This window comes from Puma concolor, chromosome E3, assembly GCF_028749965.1.
Source record: "Puma concolor isolate L17-30 chromosome E3, mPumCon1.1.hap2, whole genome shotgun sequence".
In the NCBI taxonomy this organism is placed as follows: domain Eukaryota; kingdom Metazoa; phylum Chordata; class Mammalia; order Carnivora; family Felidae; genus Puma; species Puma concolor.
In genome coordinates, this window is record NC_141682.1 from 4,419,759 (window position 1) to 4,435,845 (window position 16,087).

General features: G+C 49.8%; 1 protein-coding gene across 7 annotated transcripts in view; it reads right to left on the bottom strand.

The window, feature by feature from the left end:
• TNRC18 (trinucleotide repeat containing 18) overlaps positions 1-16,087 on the bottom strand; it is a 90,132-nt gene that overhangs the window by 18,385 nt on the left and 55,660 nt on the right. For all 7 annotated transcript variants that reach the window (XM_086692584.1, XM_086692583.1, XM_086692582.1 and 4 more), the window contains one exon: positions 12,444-12,692. In XM_086692584.1, the coding sequence (XP_086548710.1) occupies positions 12,444-12,692 (249 nt within the window). The remainder of the gene's footprint in view (positions 1-12,443; positions 12,693-16,087) is intronic.

Sequence of the window (16,087 nt, forward strand, 5' to 3'; positions counted from 1 at the left end):
GAGGCTTCTTGTATCCAGGAGAGGAACAGGGGCCCAGAGAAGGAAGACTCACCTGCCACACACCTGTGAGTGGCAGGTCCTGCTGGCCCCGCTGCTGTCCCAAACCCCCCTTGGCTGCCCAGACTCAACTCCCTAGGAATGTGACAATCCCTGCCCGGGGCCCCCATGAGCTTCCCCACTGCCTCCTGTATGCCCAGTGGGAATCCCAGAAGCCAGGGCAGGCTGGGGAGGGCCCGAGGCCCCGCAGGGGCAGCAGGTCCACGGGAGGCATGTGGAAAGCCCGTGTGAAATCCCCAAGTTGGGTGGGGCCTCTCCTCTACTTCCTGGTGCCTCTTCTCAAGAGCTGGAAGGTCCCTGGCACCCGCTCCTCTTCTAGAGGGCAGGCCTCACCAAACTCAAAGCCCTGGGGCCCAGCTGCCTCCTGTCAGCCGAGGCTCTCCCTTCCGGCAGACACGAGGCCAGCCTTGATCCCAACTCTCGAGCCCCTGGGCTCCCTGAACACAGACCCTCTCCCCAACACCCCGCTGTGCTCTGTCCCTTCCAACCTCCAGGCCTTTGCTGCTGCTGGTCCCTCTACCTGGGGCACCACTTCTCCCCTGACCTCGACCTGGAAATCCACGGCCTCCTAGCGGAGAAGACACACTGAGCACCCGGGAAGATCCTCTGTCCACACCTCCATCACCGCAGGCACACACCCCACCGGAGGGGGCTCCCATCCATGTCTGTCTATCCGGTCCCGCCCTGTGCCCCGGAAGCAGATCCCCAGTTTTACTACCGCAGGCCTGATGACCCCTGGGAAGCCGACAGCCTGCCCACAAGGCCTCCTCGAGGAGGCCGGGTCCCATCGCCCAACAGATGCAGCCAGGCTGGGAGGGGGCACACTCCGTGGGAGGGACCCACTTGCAAAGCTTAATGATCCCATTAATTAAGCTTTTGTTAACGGACTTCCCACCGCACAGGGAGGCAGCTGGGGGCTCTCATGGCTGATGATCAGGGTGCAGGCCATAAAAGGCTGGGGTTCTGCTGCCGGGTTTGACCCACCTGATGACAGCCCCCTGCAGAAAGCCGGAAGGAAACCCCCAGGCAGCGAAACGCTACAGGTGAGCTGCATAGGGAGCAGGGCCAGAAAATGGACAGAGCAGCGACGGGCAGCAGACACTTTCAAGTGTGGAGTAAGGTCGGCCCGGGGGACAAATACTTATGAGGCCAGTGGAGCAGCATGAATGGTGCCTGGGACACAGGAAACGGGCTCTGTGAGGGGACAGGCCTGTCCTCGAGTGGGGACACGCAGGAAGCCCAGAGAGAGGGGAGGACGTGCCAAGCCCTCACCGCCCACAGGGCCGCCGCAGGGAGCAGAGTCCGTGTCTGTGATGCCCACCCAGTGTCCTGTGCTCCTGCCTCCGCCCCCAAGAAATACGGTAACAAAGGAGGAACAGACAACAAAAAGCACAAAAAATATAAAACATAAGGGTGAGACCCAAAGAGATTGCAAGTCAAAGGATGGAAAAGATAACCCATCCAAACACTAACCAAAAAGAGCTGAATAAGCATAAATATAAACATCAGACAAAACTGACCTTCCTTAAGACAAAACTTGTTACTAGAGACAAAGGCTATATTTACATAATAAATGGTCAACTCACTGGGAAGATATAACAATTCACAAACATACATGAGCATAATCCAGAAATAGGTAAAAAAGATTATACGCTATGACCAAGGGGGATTTATTCCAGGAATACAAGGTTGGTTCGACGTGTAAGAAAATTAACGTGAGGGTGCCTGGGTGGCTCAGTCAGTTGAGCGTTTGACGCTTGGTTACGGCTCACGTCACGCTCTCACGGTTCACAGGTTCAAGCCCCATGACCAGCTCTGTGCTGACAATGTGAAGCCTCCCTGGGAATCTGTCTCTCCCTCTTTCTCTCTGTCCCCTCCCCTGCTCACTCACCCTCTCACTCTCTCAAAAATAAATAAATATTTTTTAAAAATCAGTGTAATAGGGGCGCCTGGGTGGCTCAGTTGGTTAAGCGGCCGACTTCAGCTCAGGTCACGATCTCGCGGTCCGTGAGTTCGAGCCCCGCATCGGGCTCTGGGCTGATGGCTCAGAGCCTGGAGCCTGCTTCCGATTCTGTCTCCCTCTCTCTCTGCCCCTCCCCCGTTCATGCTCTGTCTCTATCTCAAAAATAAATAAAACGTTAAAAAAAAAAATTAAAAATAAAATAAAATAAAAAAATAAAAAAAGATCAGTGTAATATACTGTGATAAAGGACAAAAACTACAGGAATACCTCCATAGACGCAGAAGAAGTAACTGACCAAACCTAACACCCTTTCGTGATAAGATCACTCAAACTGGGAAAAGAAGGAAATTCCTTCCACCTGACAAAGACAGCCATAAAAAAGCCACCAGTAACATCATACCTAATGGTGGCAGAATGAATATTATCAACCCCTATGATCAGAAGACAAAGATACCTGTTCTTGCCACTTCCGTTCAACATTGTACAGAATATTGTAGCCAAGGCAATTAGGCTACAAAAAGAAAGAAAAGGTGTACCCATCCGCCGCTCTATTTGCAGATGACATGATCCTGTATTATAGAAAACACTAAGGAATCTACTAAAAACCTATTAGAACGAACAAATGAGTTCAGCGAGGTCACAGGATACAAAATCAATATACAAAAACCACTAGCATTTCTATACACTGGCAGTGAACTCTCCAAAAATGAAAAGAATCCATTTACAATAGCATCAGAAAAACAAATACTTAAAACTAAGTTTAACAAAAGGAGTCCTAGAGTTGTACAGTGAAAATTATGAAATGTTGTTGACAAAAATTAAAGACACAAATAAGTGGAAACACATCCCATGTTCCTGGATTAAAAAACTTCCATTGTCGGGGTGCCTGGGTGGCTCAGTCGGTTAAGCGTCCGACTTCAGCCAGGTCACGATCTCGCGGTCCGTGAGTTCGAGCCCCGCATCAGGCTCTGGGCTGATGGCTCAGAGACTGGAGCCTGTTTCCGATTCTGTGTCTCCCTCTCTCTCTGCCCCTCCCCCGTTCATGCTCTGTCTCTCTCTGTCCCAAAAATAAATAAAAAACGTTGGAAAAAAAAAAAAAAAACTTCCATTGTCAAGATGCCAACGCTCCCCGATTTAGCACCAATCCTAATCAGAATCCCAGGTGGCTTTTTTGCAGCAATTCACAAGCTAATCCCAAAATCCCTATGGAATGCAAAGGACTCTGAGGCACCAAGGCAATCCTGAAAAAGGAGAACAAATATGGAGGACTCCTACTTCCCAATTTCAAAGCTTCCTACAATAATTCCTCCAGTAATCAAGACAGGATGCTACTGAGCTAAGAACAGACATAGAGATCAACGGACTAGAACTGAGGGTCCAGAAATAATCCTTCATATTTAGGTTCCGCTGATTTTTCACAAGGGCACCAGTGGGAAAAGAACGGACTTCTCAACACATAGGATACTGGGCCAAATGGATCTTCACATGCAAAGGCCCCTCCATCACTCCATACACAAAAAATCAGCTCAAAATGGATCACAGACCTAAATATAAGTCACAAACCATAAAACTCTTCAGTGAAAACAGGACTAAATCTCTGTGACCTTGGGTTAGGCAATACTTGTTTGCATAAACGCCCGAAGTGCAAGTGATCTCTCTAGACTTCGTGCAAATTGGAAACCGTTATTTCAAACAACCCAAGAGAATAAACAGACAACTTACAGAATGGGAGAAAACACTTGCGAAGCACAGTCAGAGTTACAGCCAGAATGTGCAAAGAGCTCGTAACAACAAAATGACAACCCGATTAAGAAATAGGGATTTAGGGGCGCCTGGGTGGCGCAGTCGGTTAAGCGTCCGACTTCAGCCAGGTCACGATCTCGCGGTCCGTGAGTTCGAGCCCCGCGTCGGGCTCTGGGCTGATGGCTCGGAGCCTGGAGCCTGTTTCCGATGCTGTGTCTCCCTCTCTCTCTGCCCCTCCCCCGTTCATGCTCTGTCTCTCTCTGTCCCAAAAATAAATAAACGTTGAAAAAAAAAAATTTTTTTAAGAAATAGGGATTTAAATGGGCACCTCTCCAGACATACGGACGGCTGAGCAACATGAAAGGCTGCTCACCGTCATCGGGAGAAATGCATACCAAAACCACAAAACAACGTAACGACAAGAAGGGGGATGTGAAGAAACTGGAACTCTCACAGGCTGTTGGTGGGAATATAAAATGGTGAGACCACTTTCGAAAACGGTTTGGCACGTCCTCAAAAGGTTAAACCTTAAGTTACCAAATAACCCAGTGATTTTACCCTTAGATTTGTAGCCAGAACAGGGGCGCCTGGGTGGCTCAGTTGGTTAAGCATCCGACTTCAGCTCGGGTCATGATCTCACGGTGTGTGAGTTCGAGCCCCAGGGCGGGCTCTGTGCTGACAGCTCGGAGCCTGGAGCCTGCTTCGGGTTCTGTGTCCCCTCTCTCTCTGACCCTCCCTCTCCCCCCCCCTCAAAAATGAATAAACATTGAAAAAAATGTAGCCAGAACTGAAAACATGTCCACACAAAAACGTGTACATAAATATTCAGAGCTGCATTATTCACGATAGCCCCCAAACAGAAACAAAAACAAAAAAGTAGATAAACAAAATGTGGTATACTCATAAAATGGAGTATTATATAGACATAAAAAGGTTTGAAGTCACATAAGAAGAAACAGGTCTTTATGAAGGGTCTTTATCTATTAAAGGAGTTGAATCAACAATTAATGACCTTCTAAAACAGAAAATGCCAAACCCGAATGTGGTCACTGTTGAATTCAACGAAACTTTTAAGGAAGAAATTATACCAATTCTCTACCATCTCTTCCAGAGGACAGAGGCAGAAGGAATACTTCCTAACTCATTCTACAAGGCCAGAATTATCCTAATACCAAAGCCAGACAAAGAAAACTACACATCAATATCTCCCATAAACATAAATGCGAAATATCAACAAAATATTAGCAAATCAAATCCAGCAATGTATGAAAAAAATTATACGCCACAATCAAGTGAGATTTATCCCAGGTATGCAGGGCTTGTTCAACATTCAGAAATCAAAAACAATTAATGGAGTCCATCACATCCACAGGCTAAAGAAAAGTCTCATGATATTAACAGAAGCAGGAAAAGCACGTGACAAAATTCAACATGCATTCATCATAAAAACTCTCAGTAAAGTAAGCACAGAGGAGAACTTCCTCAACATCTACAAAAACCTTACAGCTAGCATCATATTTACGGGTAAGAAACTATAGAGGCTTTTCCACTACGATCAGGAACAAGGCAAGGTTGTCCCCTCTCACCACTCCTTTTCAAGATCATAGAAGTCCTTGCTAATGCAATAAAAAAAAAAAAAAGTATATTGATTGGGAAAGAAGAAATAGAACTATCTTTGTTCACAGATGCCATGAGTGAGTATCTATGTAGAAAATCTGAAAGAATAAACCCAAAAAATCTCCTGGAATTAATAAGCAATCATAGCAAGGCTGCATTTTACAGCCTTCACATACCAAAGTCCATCACTTTCCTACATACTAGCAATGAACAAGTGGAATTTGAAATTTAAAACACAATACTGTTTACATTAGCACTCCCCAAAATGAAACACCTAGGTTAAATCTAACAAAATATGTACAAGAGCTATGGGATGCAAACTACAAAACTCTTATGAAAGAAATCAAAGAAGACTTTCCATGTTCATGGGTAGGAAGACTTGATATTGTCAAGATGCCAATTCTTCCCATTTTGATCTATAGATTCGATACAATCCCCCCCAGAAGTGGACATCAACATACTAATGCCAAAGTCTATATGGAGAGGCAAGAAACCCAGAATGACCAACTCAATCTGGAAGAAGGACAAAGTATGAAGACTGACAGTACATGACTGCGAGACCTAGTATAAAGCCACAGTAATCCAACGAGATACTGACAAAAGAACAAACAGATCAATGGCACAGAATAGAACCCCAAAACAGACTCCCATAAATTTAATCACATAATCTTTGACACGGAGTAAAGGCAATACAATGGAGAAAGGAGATGTTCTTTCAACAAATGGTATGGGAACCACTGGAGATCCACACGCAAAAAAGTGAACCTAGACACAGAACTAACATCTTTACAAAAATTAACCCAAAATGGATCACAGGACTAAATGTAAAATGCAAAACTCAAAAACCCCTAAAAGAAAAGGTAAGAAAAATCCAGATGACCCTGGGTTTGGCAGTGAGTTTTCAGACGCGACACCCAAAGGACAATCCACGAAAGCTGGGCTTCCCTAAAAGTAGAAATTTCTGGTTTGTGAAAGACACCATAAAGAGAATGAAAAGACAAGCCAGAGACTAGGAGAAAATATCTGCCAAAGACACACCGGATAAAGGTCCGTTCTCCAAAACAGATAAAGAACTCTTAAAATTCAACATTAAGAAAAGACCCCGATTGAAAAAATGGGTCAAAAATTGGAATAGACATGTCACCAAAGATACAGAGATGGCAAAGAAGCATTCGAAAAGATGTTCCGCCTCATGTCACTAGGAATGCAAATTAAAACAACAAAATACCACTACACACCTATTAGAATGTCCAAAATCCAAAACACTAACGCTAAATGCTGGCAAGGGTTGACAAATCCTGTTCACCGCTGCTGGGAAGGCAAAACGACACAGCCACTTTGTAAGACATTCTGGCAATGTCTTACAAAACCGAACGTGATCCTGCCATACGATCCAGCAATCACGCTCCTTGGTATTTACCCAAAGGGGTTAAAAACTTGCGTCCACACACACAAAACTACACACAGATGATTACAGCAGCTTTAGTCAAAAGCGCCAAACCCTGGAGGCCACCAAGATGTCCTTGAACAGGTGAATGAATAAATAAATGGTGGCCCGTCCAGACAATGGAATATTATTCAAAGGTAAAAGCTAAAAAGAAACAAGCTGTCAAGTCATGAAAAGACACGGAGACACCTTTAAGTGCACAGTATGTGACATTCTAGAGAAGGCAAAACTGTGCAGACATTAAGAGTGTCAGGGATTGCCAGGGCGCGAGGGGAGGGGAGGGATGAATCCAGAGGATTTTTAGGCAGTGAAACTACTCTGTATGACACTCTAATGGTGTTTTTACACCATTACACATTTGCCCAAACCCACAGAATGTACAACACCAGGAGTGAATCCTAATGTAAACTATGAATTCTGGGTGACAGTGATGGGTCAGTGTAGGTTCATCAATGGTAACAAATGCACCACTTTGGTGGGGAATGCCAATGATGGGGGGGGGAGGCTGTGCGTGGGGCGGGGGTGGGGGGGTGCATAGCACGTATAGAGGATATCTCTGTACCTTCCTCTCAATTTTGCGACGAACTTAAAACTGCTCTAAAAAAAAAAAAAAAAAAAAAAGGAGTAAGTACTGACATATACCATGGATGAACCTTCAGACAATTACAACAACTGAAAGCAGCCAGATACGAAAAGCCACATGTGGTATGATTTCATTTATATGAAATGTCCAGGATAGAGAAATCCACAGAAGACAGAGAATAGTGGTTCAGGGAATAGGGGGAGTGATATGAACAGGTATGGGGTTTCTTGTCGGGGACGGGGGGATAAAAATGTTCTGAAATTAGACAGTGATAATGGTTGCACAGCTCTGTGAATACAAAAAAAACCATCAAATCGTACACTTTAAAGGATGAATTTTAGGGGCGCCTGGGTGGCTCAGTCGGTTGAGCGTCCGACTTCGGCTCGGGTCACGATCTCGCGGTCCGTGAGTTCGAGCCCCGCGTCGGGCTCTGTGCTGACAGCTCAGAGCCTGGAGCCTGTTTCAGATTCTGTGTCTCCCTCTCTCTCTGACCCTCCCCCGTTCATGCTCTGTGTCTCTCTGTCTCAAAAATAAATAAACGTTAAAAAATATATATAAAAAAAAATAAAGGATGAATTTTATGTGATGTGAATTATAGCTCCACAAAGTTGTGATTTAAGGGTAGATTCAAACCTGAGGATGTCAATAATTACATTAGATGTTAAAAAATTAAGCTCTCCAATGAAAAGACAGAGATTACAAAACAGATTGAAAAGGACCCAACTATAAGCTGTCTAAAAAAGACTTTACATATTAAGACAAAGGTAAAATGACTACATGAGTGGAAAAAGACATACCACGCAAATAGGAAGCATTAACAAAGGTGGAGTGTGGGGCGCCTGGGTGGCTCAGTAGGTTAAGCATCCGACTCTTGATTTCGGCTCAGGTCTTGATCTCATGGTCATGAGATAGAACCAAGCCCCACCCACATCTGGGTCCACGATGGGCGTGCAGCCTGCTTAAGATTCTCCCTCTTTCTCTCCCTCTTCCTCTGCCCTCCCATCCTCTGCACACACTCATGGGTGTGCTCTCTCTCTCAAAAAAAAAAAAAAAAAGGTAGTGACAGTTTAATATCAGGTAAGAGGGATTTCAAAACAAAATATATTAAGAGATAGAACACTTGGTAATAATAAAAGGATCACTTTAAGAGGAAAACAGGAACTCATAAACGTACATATGCACCCAATAACAGAGCTTCAAATACATGAAGCAAACGTCCAGAGTTAAATTATAAGGAGAAAGAAAATCCTGCAATCCATAGCCGGAGGTTTTATAAGTACCTGTAAGCAACTGATAAAACTAGACAACTAGTAAAGACACACAAGATCTTAATACTTTCAATCACATTGACTTGCCTGATAGAACGGAATGACTTACAGAACACTGTGTATAATGACGCCAGAATCACATTCTTTAAGTGCACACAGTACATTTACTAGGAAATACCATATATCCTCAAATTTTAAAAGATTGAAATTATAGGGGCGCCTGGGTGGCTCAGTTGCTTGGGCCTCCGACTTTGGCTCAAGTCATGATCTCACAGTTTGTGAGTTCGAGCCCTGCATCGGGCTCTGTGCTGACAGCTCAGAGCCTGGAGCCTGCTTCGGATTCTGTGTCTCCCTCTCTCTCTGCCCCTCCCTTGCTCGTGCTCACGCACACGCGCGTGCGCACTCTCTCTCTCTCAAAAGATAAATAAATAAACAATAAAGATTGAAATTATATACTCTTTCTGACCAAGATGGAATTATGTTAGAAACCGGTAACGAGTAAATAACAAGGTAATGTCCACCATATCTGGAAAATAAATAATACTTGTAAATAATCATTGGATAAAAGTAGAAATCACAAGATAAATTAAGAAAAGTGTTGAACTTGGCACAAAAACAGACACTGAGACCAGTGGAACAGAATAGAGAACCCAGAAATGGACCCACAAACGTATGGCCAGCTGGTCTTTGACAAAGCAGGAAGGAATATCCAATGGAAGAAAGACAGTCTCTTCAGCAAGTGGTGCTGGGAAAACTGGACAGCTACAGGGAGAAGAATGAACCTGGACCACTTTCTTACATCAGACACAAAAAATAAACTCCAAATGGGTGAAAGACCTCAATGTAAGACAGGAAGCCATCAGAACCCTCGAGGAGAAAGCAGGCAAAAACCTCTTTGCCCTTGGCCACAGCAACTTCTTACTCAACACGTCTCCAGAGGCAAGGGAAACAAAAGTAAAGATGAACTGTTGGGACCTCATCAAAATAAAAAGCTTCTGCACGGCTGAAGAAACAATCAGCAAAACTAAAAGGAAAAGATATTTGCAAACGACATATCAGATAAAGGGTTAGTATCCAAAATCTATAAAGAACTTACCAAGCTCAACACCCAAAAAACAAATAATCCAGTGAAGAAATGGGCAAAAGACATGAATAGACACTTCTCCAAGGAAGACATCCAGATGGCCAACTGACACGTGAAAAACTGCTCAACATCACTCATCATCAGGGAAATACAAGTCAAAACCACAATGAGATACCACCTCACACCTGTCAGAATGGCTAATATGAACAACTCAGGCAACAACAGACGTTGGCGAGGATGCGGAGAGAGAGGATCTCTTTTGACTGCTGGTGGGAATGCAAACTGGAAAAACAGCATGGAGGTTCCTCAAAAGGACTAAAAACAGAACTACCCTATGACCCGGCAATTGTACTACTTGGTATTTATCCAAGGGATATAGGTGTGCTGTTTCAAAAGGGCACATGCACCCCAGTGTTTATGGCAGCACTATCAACAATAGCCAAAGGATGGAAAGAGCCCAAATGTCCATCGATGGATGAACGGATAAAGAAGATGTGGTCTATATATACAATGGAGTATTACTCGGCCATCAAAAAGAATGAAATCTTGCCATCTGCGACTATGTGGATGGAACCGGAGGGTATTATTATGCTAAGTGAAATCAGTCAGTCAGAGAAAGACAAAAATCATATGACTTCACTCATATGAAGACTTTAAGACACAGAACAGATGAACATACGGGCAGGGAAGCAAAAATAATATAAAACCAGGGAGGGGACAAAACAGAAGAGATTCATAAATATGGAGAACAAACTGAGGGTTACTGAAGGGGCTGTGGGAGTGGGGATGGGCCAACTGGGCTTTAAGGAATCTACTCCTGAAATCATTGTTGCGCTAAATGCCAACTAATTTGCATGTAAATTTAAAAACAATAAAATTAACAAAACAAGAAATGTGTTGAACTGAGTCATACTAAAAACAGGACAACATAAAATGCATGAGATGCAGCTAAAACAGTGTTGAGAGAGAGCTTTACAAGTCTCCACAAAAAAAAAAAGAAGGTCCCAAGTTGATAACCTAAGCTTGCACCTTAAAAAATAGGAAGTGGTTGGCAATTATACCAAGAGTGAACAGGAAGGAAGGAAATAAAGAGCAGAAATTAATAAGATTGATAACTTCTGGCCACACTGACCAAGAAATAGAGCAGAAATCAGTTATTTGTATCAGCAATGAAGAAGAAAACATCACTACAGACCCCTCAGAGTTTAAAAAAAAAAAAAAAAATGGGGTGGGGGCAGCGGGTGGACGATGTGAACTCTGCCGATACATTTGACAACCTGGGTGAAATGCAGAAGCCGGCAGGTTCCAGGATGGCTGGTGCATTTGGGGGTGAGGCTGGGGGCTGTGGACAGGATGATGGGTGTCTGAGCGGCCGGCCACAGCCTGAGGATAGGTAGAATGTGACCAGAGGGCAATGGGGGACCAGTGAGAGGTTCTCAGCAGAGAAGTGGTCTGGTCAAGTGCGACCTTTGAGGAAAAGCCCTCCAGCTGCTTCACCATAAAGAAAACCTGAGCAAGGCAAGCCGGAAGGGAGGCCAGCGCCACTGTCCGGGGGAACCAGGCCCTAAGTTCCCAGGGAACAACGGCAGGACGTGAGGTGAGAGGGAGTGAGAAGGAGGAGGAAGGAGACTGCGAGGCTGCCCCAGAGATGGGGTCCCAGGGGGCGGTACAGGCCGCAGGAATGAGCCTTCGTCCTGGAGCCTGCAAGGAATGAAGCCAGGGGCAGCTGGGGGAGACCTGGGGGGAGAGCAGGGTGGCAGTACTGTGCCCATGTTCCCTGTCCCGGCCCCTGCCAGGAGGGACTCCCGTGGACCTCCGAGACCCAGAGAGGGGCCGGGAGGGCGGGCCAGGCCCAAGTCAGCGCACACACGTGGGACCATCTCAGTCTCCCAACGCCCCGGATGTAGGTAAGCCAGGTCCGTGTGGGGACACCTGGCCTAGTGAGAATGGAGGTGGGCCCAGGAGAAGGTCCCGTTTGTCCCAAGAAGGCACGGCTACGACCGGACAGGCAGAGAGGAAGAAGTGGGCCCAGGACAAGGCCTCGTCTCCCGCCGGAGCTCCCGGCCGTCTCCATTTGCCCATCTGGGCAGCTGGACGGTGATCCCGGCTAACAGGCACACGGCGCCCGGCAACCCCCTAGGGATGACCTCCTCCGGGCCCCCACCCTAGGCTGCATGGCCATCTCGCCGACTGAACCGCCTCTAATGCCCAGACAGAAGGGGCTTCCTCTTCCTCCAAACCTCTGCGTGGCCGGCCTGTGCCTCTACCCGTACCTGTGTTTCTCCTATGACACTTAGCCTAGCGCCTCCTCTCTGTCGTGCTTCAGCCTGGGTGTCACCTACGTGGAGTAGCCTCCCCTGGGCTGCTCCAGCCCCCCAGGGCGCAGATCTGAGGCCTATGAGCTTCCCGGAACGGCCCGTCCCCGGACGCCTGAAGCGGACGGGGCCAGGCTACATACATCCGTCAGGTGCACATACAGTGAAGGTCACCTGCAGAGCTCTGGCGACCCCTCCTGGGGCGGGCCGGGCCCACATCACCAGGACCGCTCTGCTCAGGATGGGGGCCCACGAGGCAGGGCTCCACTGGCCCCCCAGCTCTGCTTCTAGCCTCCTCCGAGCCTTGGTTTCCCGTCCGAAGGATGGGGCAGCGGCGTCCCTGCAAGTCCACCTGCCAGTACTTACCCATCAGGTTCTGCCGCTCTTCCTTCTTCCGGGCCTTCTGCTTGGCCTCCAGCTGCACCACCGAGAGGGACGGCCCCACTGTGGGGCTGGGGAGGGCACTGGCTGCAAAGCGGGCCAGCAGGCCCAGCCCGCTCTCCTCCAGGCCTGGCGACAGGGCCCGTTCCCGGGGCCCCAGCCTATAGCCGCCGGCAGCCTCGTCCTCCTCCTCCTCCAGCTCATCCTCCTCGTCCTCCTCCTCGGAGCTCTCATCTGGTGCAGAAAACAGGGGGCGAGTCAGAGCCTTGGCCCGGGTGGGTACCACCCCCCACCGCCCCTGCTCGGCCGGGGTACCAGCGAGGGATGCCACAGCTCCAGCCTAGCTCCTCACTCCTCACCGGCCGGGGGTGGTCCAATACCAGCCCACAAGTCCCCCCGATGGCCCAGTGACCCCATCACAGCAAGCCCAAGACATGGGCATCCCGGACAGCCCAGAGGTGGGCAGCGGCCTTGGGAATCGGAGGGTTTCTGTACGGGGAACACCACATGCACCTGTGCTGTGGGGAGGGGGACAGACACACGGACAAGGACTGGAGACAGCTCTCTCCACCGTCTCACACACACGCACGCACGCGCGCGCGCACACACACACACACACACACACACACACGCCCCGACATACAACATGGAGGCTGAGGAAGGAGGCAGGAGAGAAGGAAAGAGGAGGCCAGGGAGGGACAGAAAGGAGGCGGGAGAGGGCCCTGGGGACTCAGGCGCCTGGGGGTCTGGGGCTGGTGGTAAGAGAACGTGGAGTTTGATCTCCTCTTGGGGGAGTGGAAACCCCCTGGGTTGTAGCCCTGAGCAGATGCTGGGATCCAAACTTGACTTCCAAGGATCCCCCTGAGCCAAGAAGCCTGGGGCAAATCTCAGCCCTCCGTGAGCACCTATTGTCTCATCTGTGGCAAGGGGTGGTCTCCCCAGTGCCCCCCCCCCCTCCCCAAGGTAAGGGGAGGCTCCCAATATGTAGGAGAAAGCACTTCACAGGCTCAACAAGCATCAAACAAACAGGGCAAGCCTGTTGAGCAGAAAGAAGCCACTGTCCCCAAGGCCAAGGGATCCACAAGCTGGCTACGCCTCACGACCCATGGGGAGCCGGGAAGGGAGAAGCACCCAGGTCAGCCCACTCTACACCAGGAGACGGAGACTCGGTGCGGCCAAGTGCTCGGGCAGGACTCAAACCCAGGGCTGCCTGGCTGTCTTGCCACCCAGAATCTCCTGGAAAGAATCTAAAGGAGCTTCAGCCTGTGTCTCCAGCTGGTGAACAGAGATGTACTTCTCCATGGGAACCGGCCTCCCGCCTGGGAACCTGCAGCCCTGAGCCCAGCTCGGGCCATGGGAACAAAGGCGGGGCAGGTGGCAGGCTGGCAGGCAGGGCAGGAAAGGCAGTGCTCCCTGCACATGAACCAAGCCCTCCAAGAGACTGTAGGCAGGTAACGAGCTTGCTTCCGACCTTCCCCAAGAGACAGCCTAACACCGCAAGGGCAGGCAGGCACGAGAGCATCAGAAGCCAACTGCCCACGAGATGCCCAAGGGACATGTGCCCAAGGGTGGGGTCTGCCCAGACTGCTGGGAGTGTGAAGGTGGCTCTGGGGGCTGCTGACCAAGGGCAGGGCTAGGCGAGGCTGGAGGCGCCCCTCTGCAGCAGGAAGGGGGAAGGGAAATACGGAGGTGGCCCAGATCCCCCCTACTCTACCTTGGGAAGCACCTGGGCTCAGGGGATGGAGAGGGACAGAGACAGCTGGCCAAGTCCACGTTCTCGCACCACGCCCCAAGCCACCTGCCTGCTTGCGTGCAACTAACAGCCCAAAGTGGCGGCCCTGGGTGTGCCAATGGAGGCAGGGGTTCTGTCTAACCCTTTACCGAGGGAGCCTCGGTCTGTGCCGAGCGACCCCTCGGTGAGGAAGGTGGAGATGAGCTCAAGGAATCCCTGAAGGGAGTTGAGAAAGGCAGGAGGCAGAGACAGAGGTTTGTTAGGAGGAGGAGGAGGAGGGGGGGGAGGAGGGAGAAAGGAGGAGGGGGGGGAGGAGGAGCGGGAGGAGGAGGAGCAGGAGGAGGAGACCCGGCCCCCCCGGAGCAATGGATGAAGCAGGATGAAGGCCAGCGGGGCAAGCAGGCAGGCAGTGCGCACTTGCGGTCCATTCACATTGCAGACATCACATGGTTCTGTCTCCGCCCCAGCGGGCCCCAGCGGCAAAGCAGGCTAAGTGTAGGCAGACTTTCGACAGCGCCTGGGTCCCCCACAGCGGGCCTCCCTGGGGTGGGCCAATTTGAGCAGGGTGGCGGGCGGGGGGCTGGCTGGGGTGGGGGCACGGGGTCAGACGTGTGGCCGGTTTTCCCTTGTAGAGAAGGCCTCCCCTGGCTGCTCAGGTGTGGAGACTCCAGAACTCTCTCCCATCCAGGAGTCCCCCATCGGCAACGTCCGGTGGGGGAGGGCTGGCTCTGGGTTTCCGGATGCCCGGGATGTCTATGTTGGACACCAGTCAGCCAGCAGCGGCCCAATCCCAGCACCCTGAGACGGGAGAGTGCTTGGAAGGGAAAAGTCAAAACCAGGGCGTGCTTCCCCCAAAGCGGAGACACAGATGATCTTGGTCTCCCGAGACGCTCCCCACCTCCGGCTGCCGGGAGCGTGACAAGCCCCCGCTGGCTGTTTCCCATGGTGGCCGGTCTACTCAGGCTGGGGTCTGCGGGGCAGGGGGAGTAGAGGGGGTCTCCGGACCAAGAAGGCCTTTCTAGAGCTGTCCACACCTGAGGTCACAGGGCTTGCCAAGGGCAGAGGGTAGAAAAAGTCCCAACAAAGAAGCCCAAGGAAACAGAGAAAAACTTCTTTTTACAAAAAGAAACAAAAAACACCACCAACAAAAATCTCTTGGCTCAGTACAGTGGGGTTGTCTGTTGTTAACTTGGTTCGGTTTCCAAAACCCGATTGATAAATGCCAAAGCAATCCGCTGCTGCCATAGCCGATGGGGGCAAACCCCGAGGAGGGGGGGTGCAGAGGGGACACAAAGAAAAGGGTTTTGCCTACCTACGGAGCAACGAGCCAGGCTCGCACCCAAGCTCAGTGACCCGCTGCGCCGTCTGCCCTACTCCCAGCCTTCGCTTTGCGTCCAGAGTGCAGCGTGAGAGCAAATGCAAGAGACCAAAACAGACATTCAAAGCATCATGGGTAGGGATCAAGGGTGAAGGTATGGTCAAGCTGCTGGGAGGAGAGAGCAGACACTAGAAAGCCAAGCAGTCAGGTGTTTTAGTACCGGATGTCAGAAGTCCCTATTACCCAAATATCCCTGTCAAGACCTCACCAGCTGGTGTGCGCAGCAAGGCCCATCCCCTCCCCCTATCTGGGCTCTCTCCACGGCTGCATCCGGCCTGGTCTGAGGGCCCCTGGCTCCCTCTGCCCACTCTGGGCCAACGGCCCCTTGCGAAGAGATCGGAGCGGGAGGGGCTGCCTGCTTCTCTACAGGATCTGAGCTGGGGCAGGAGAGCTTAAAAACATGGAAGCTGGAACTTTGGCTTTAAAGGGGAGGAGCCCGGGGAGGAAAGGAAGGGGTCAGGGAAGGAGGGAGAATGATGAACCAGCCAGACTGGTCTGCAGAGGCCAGGGCTGAGGGAG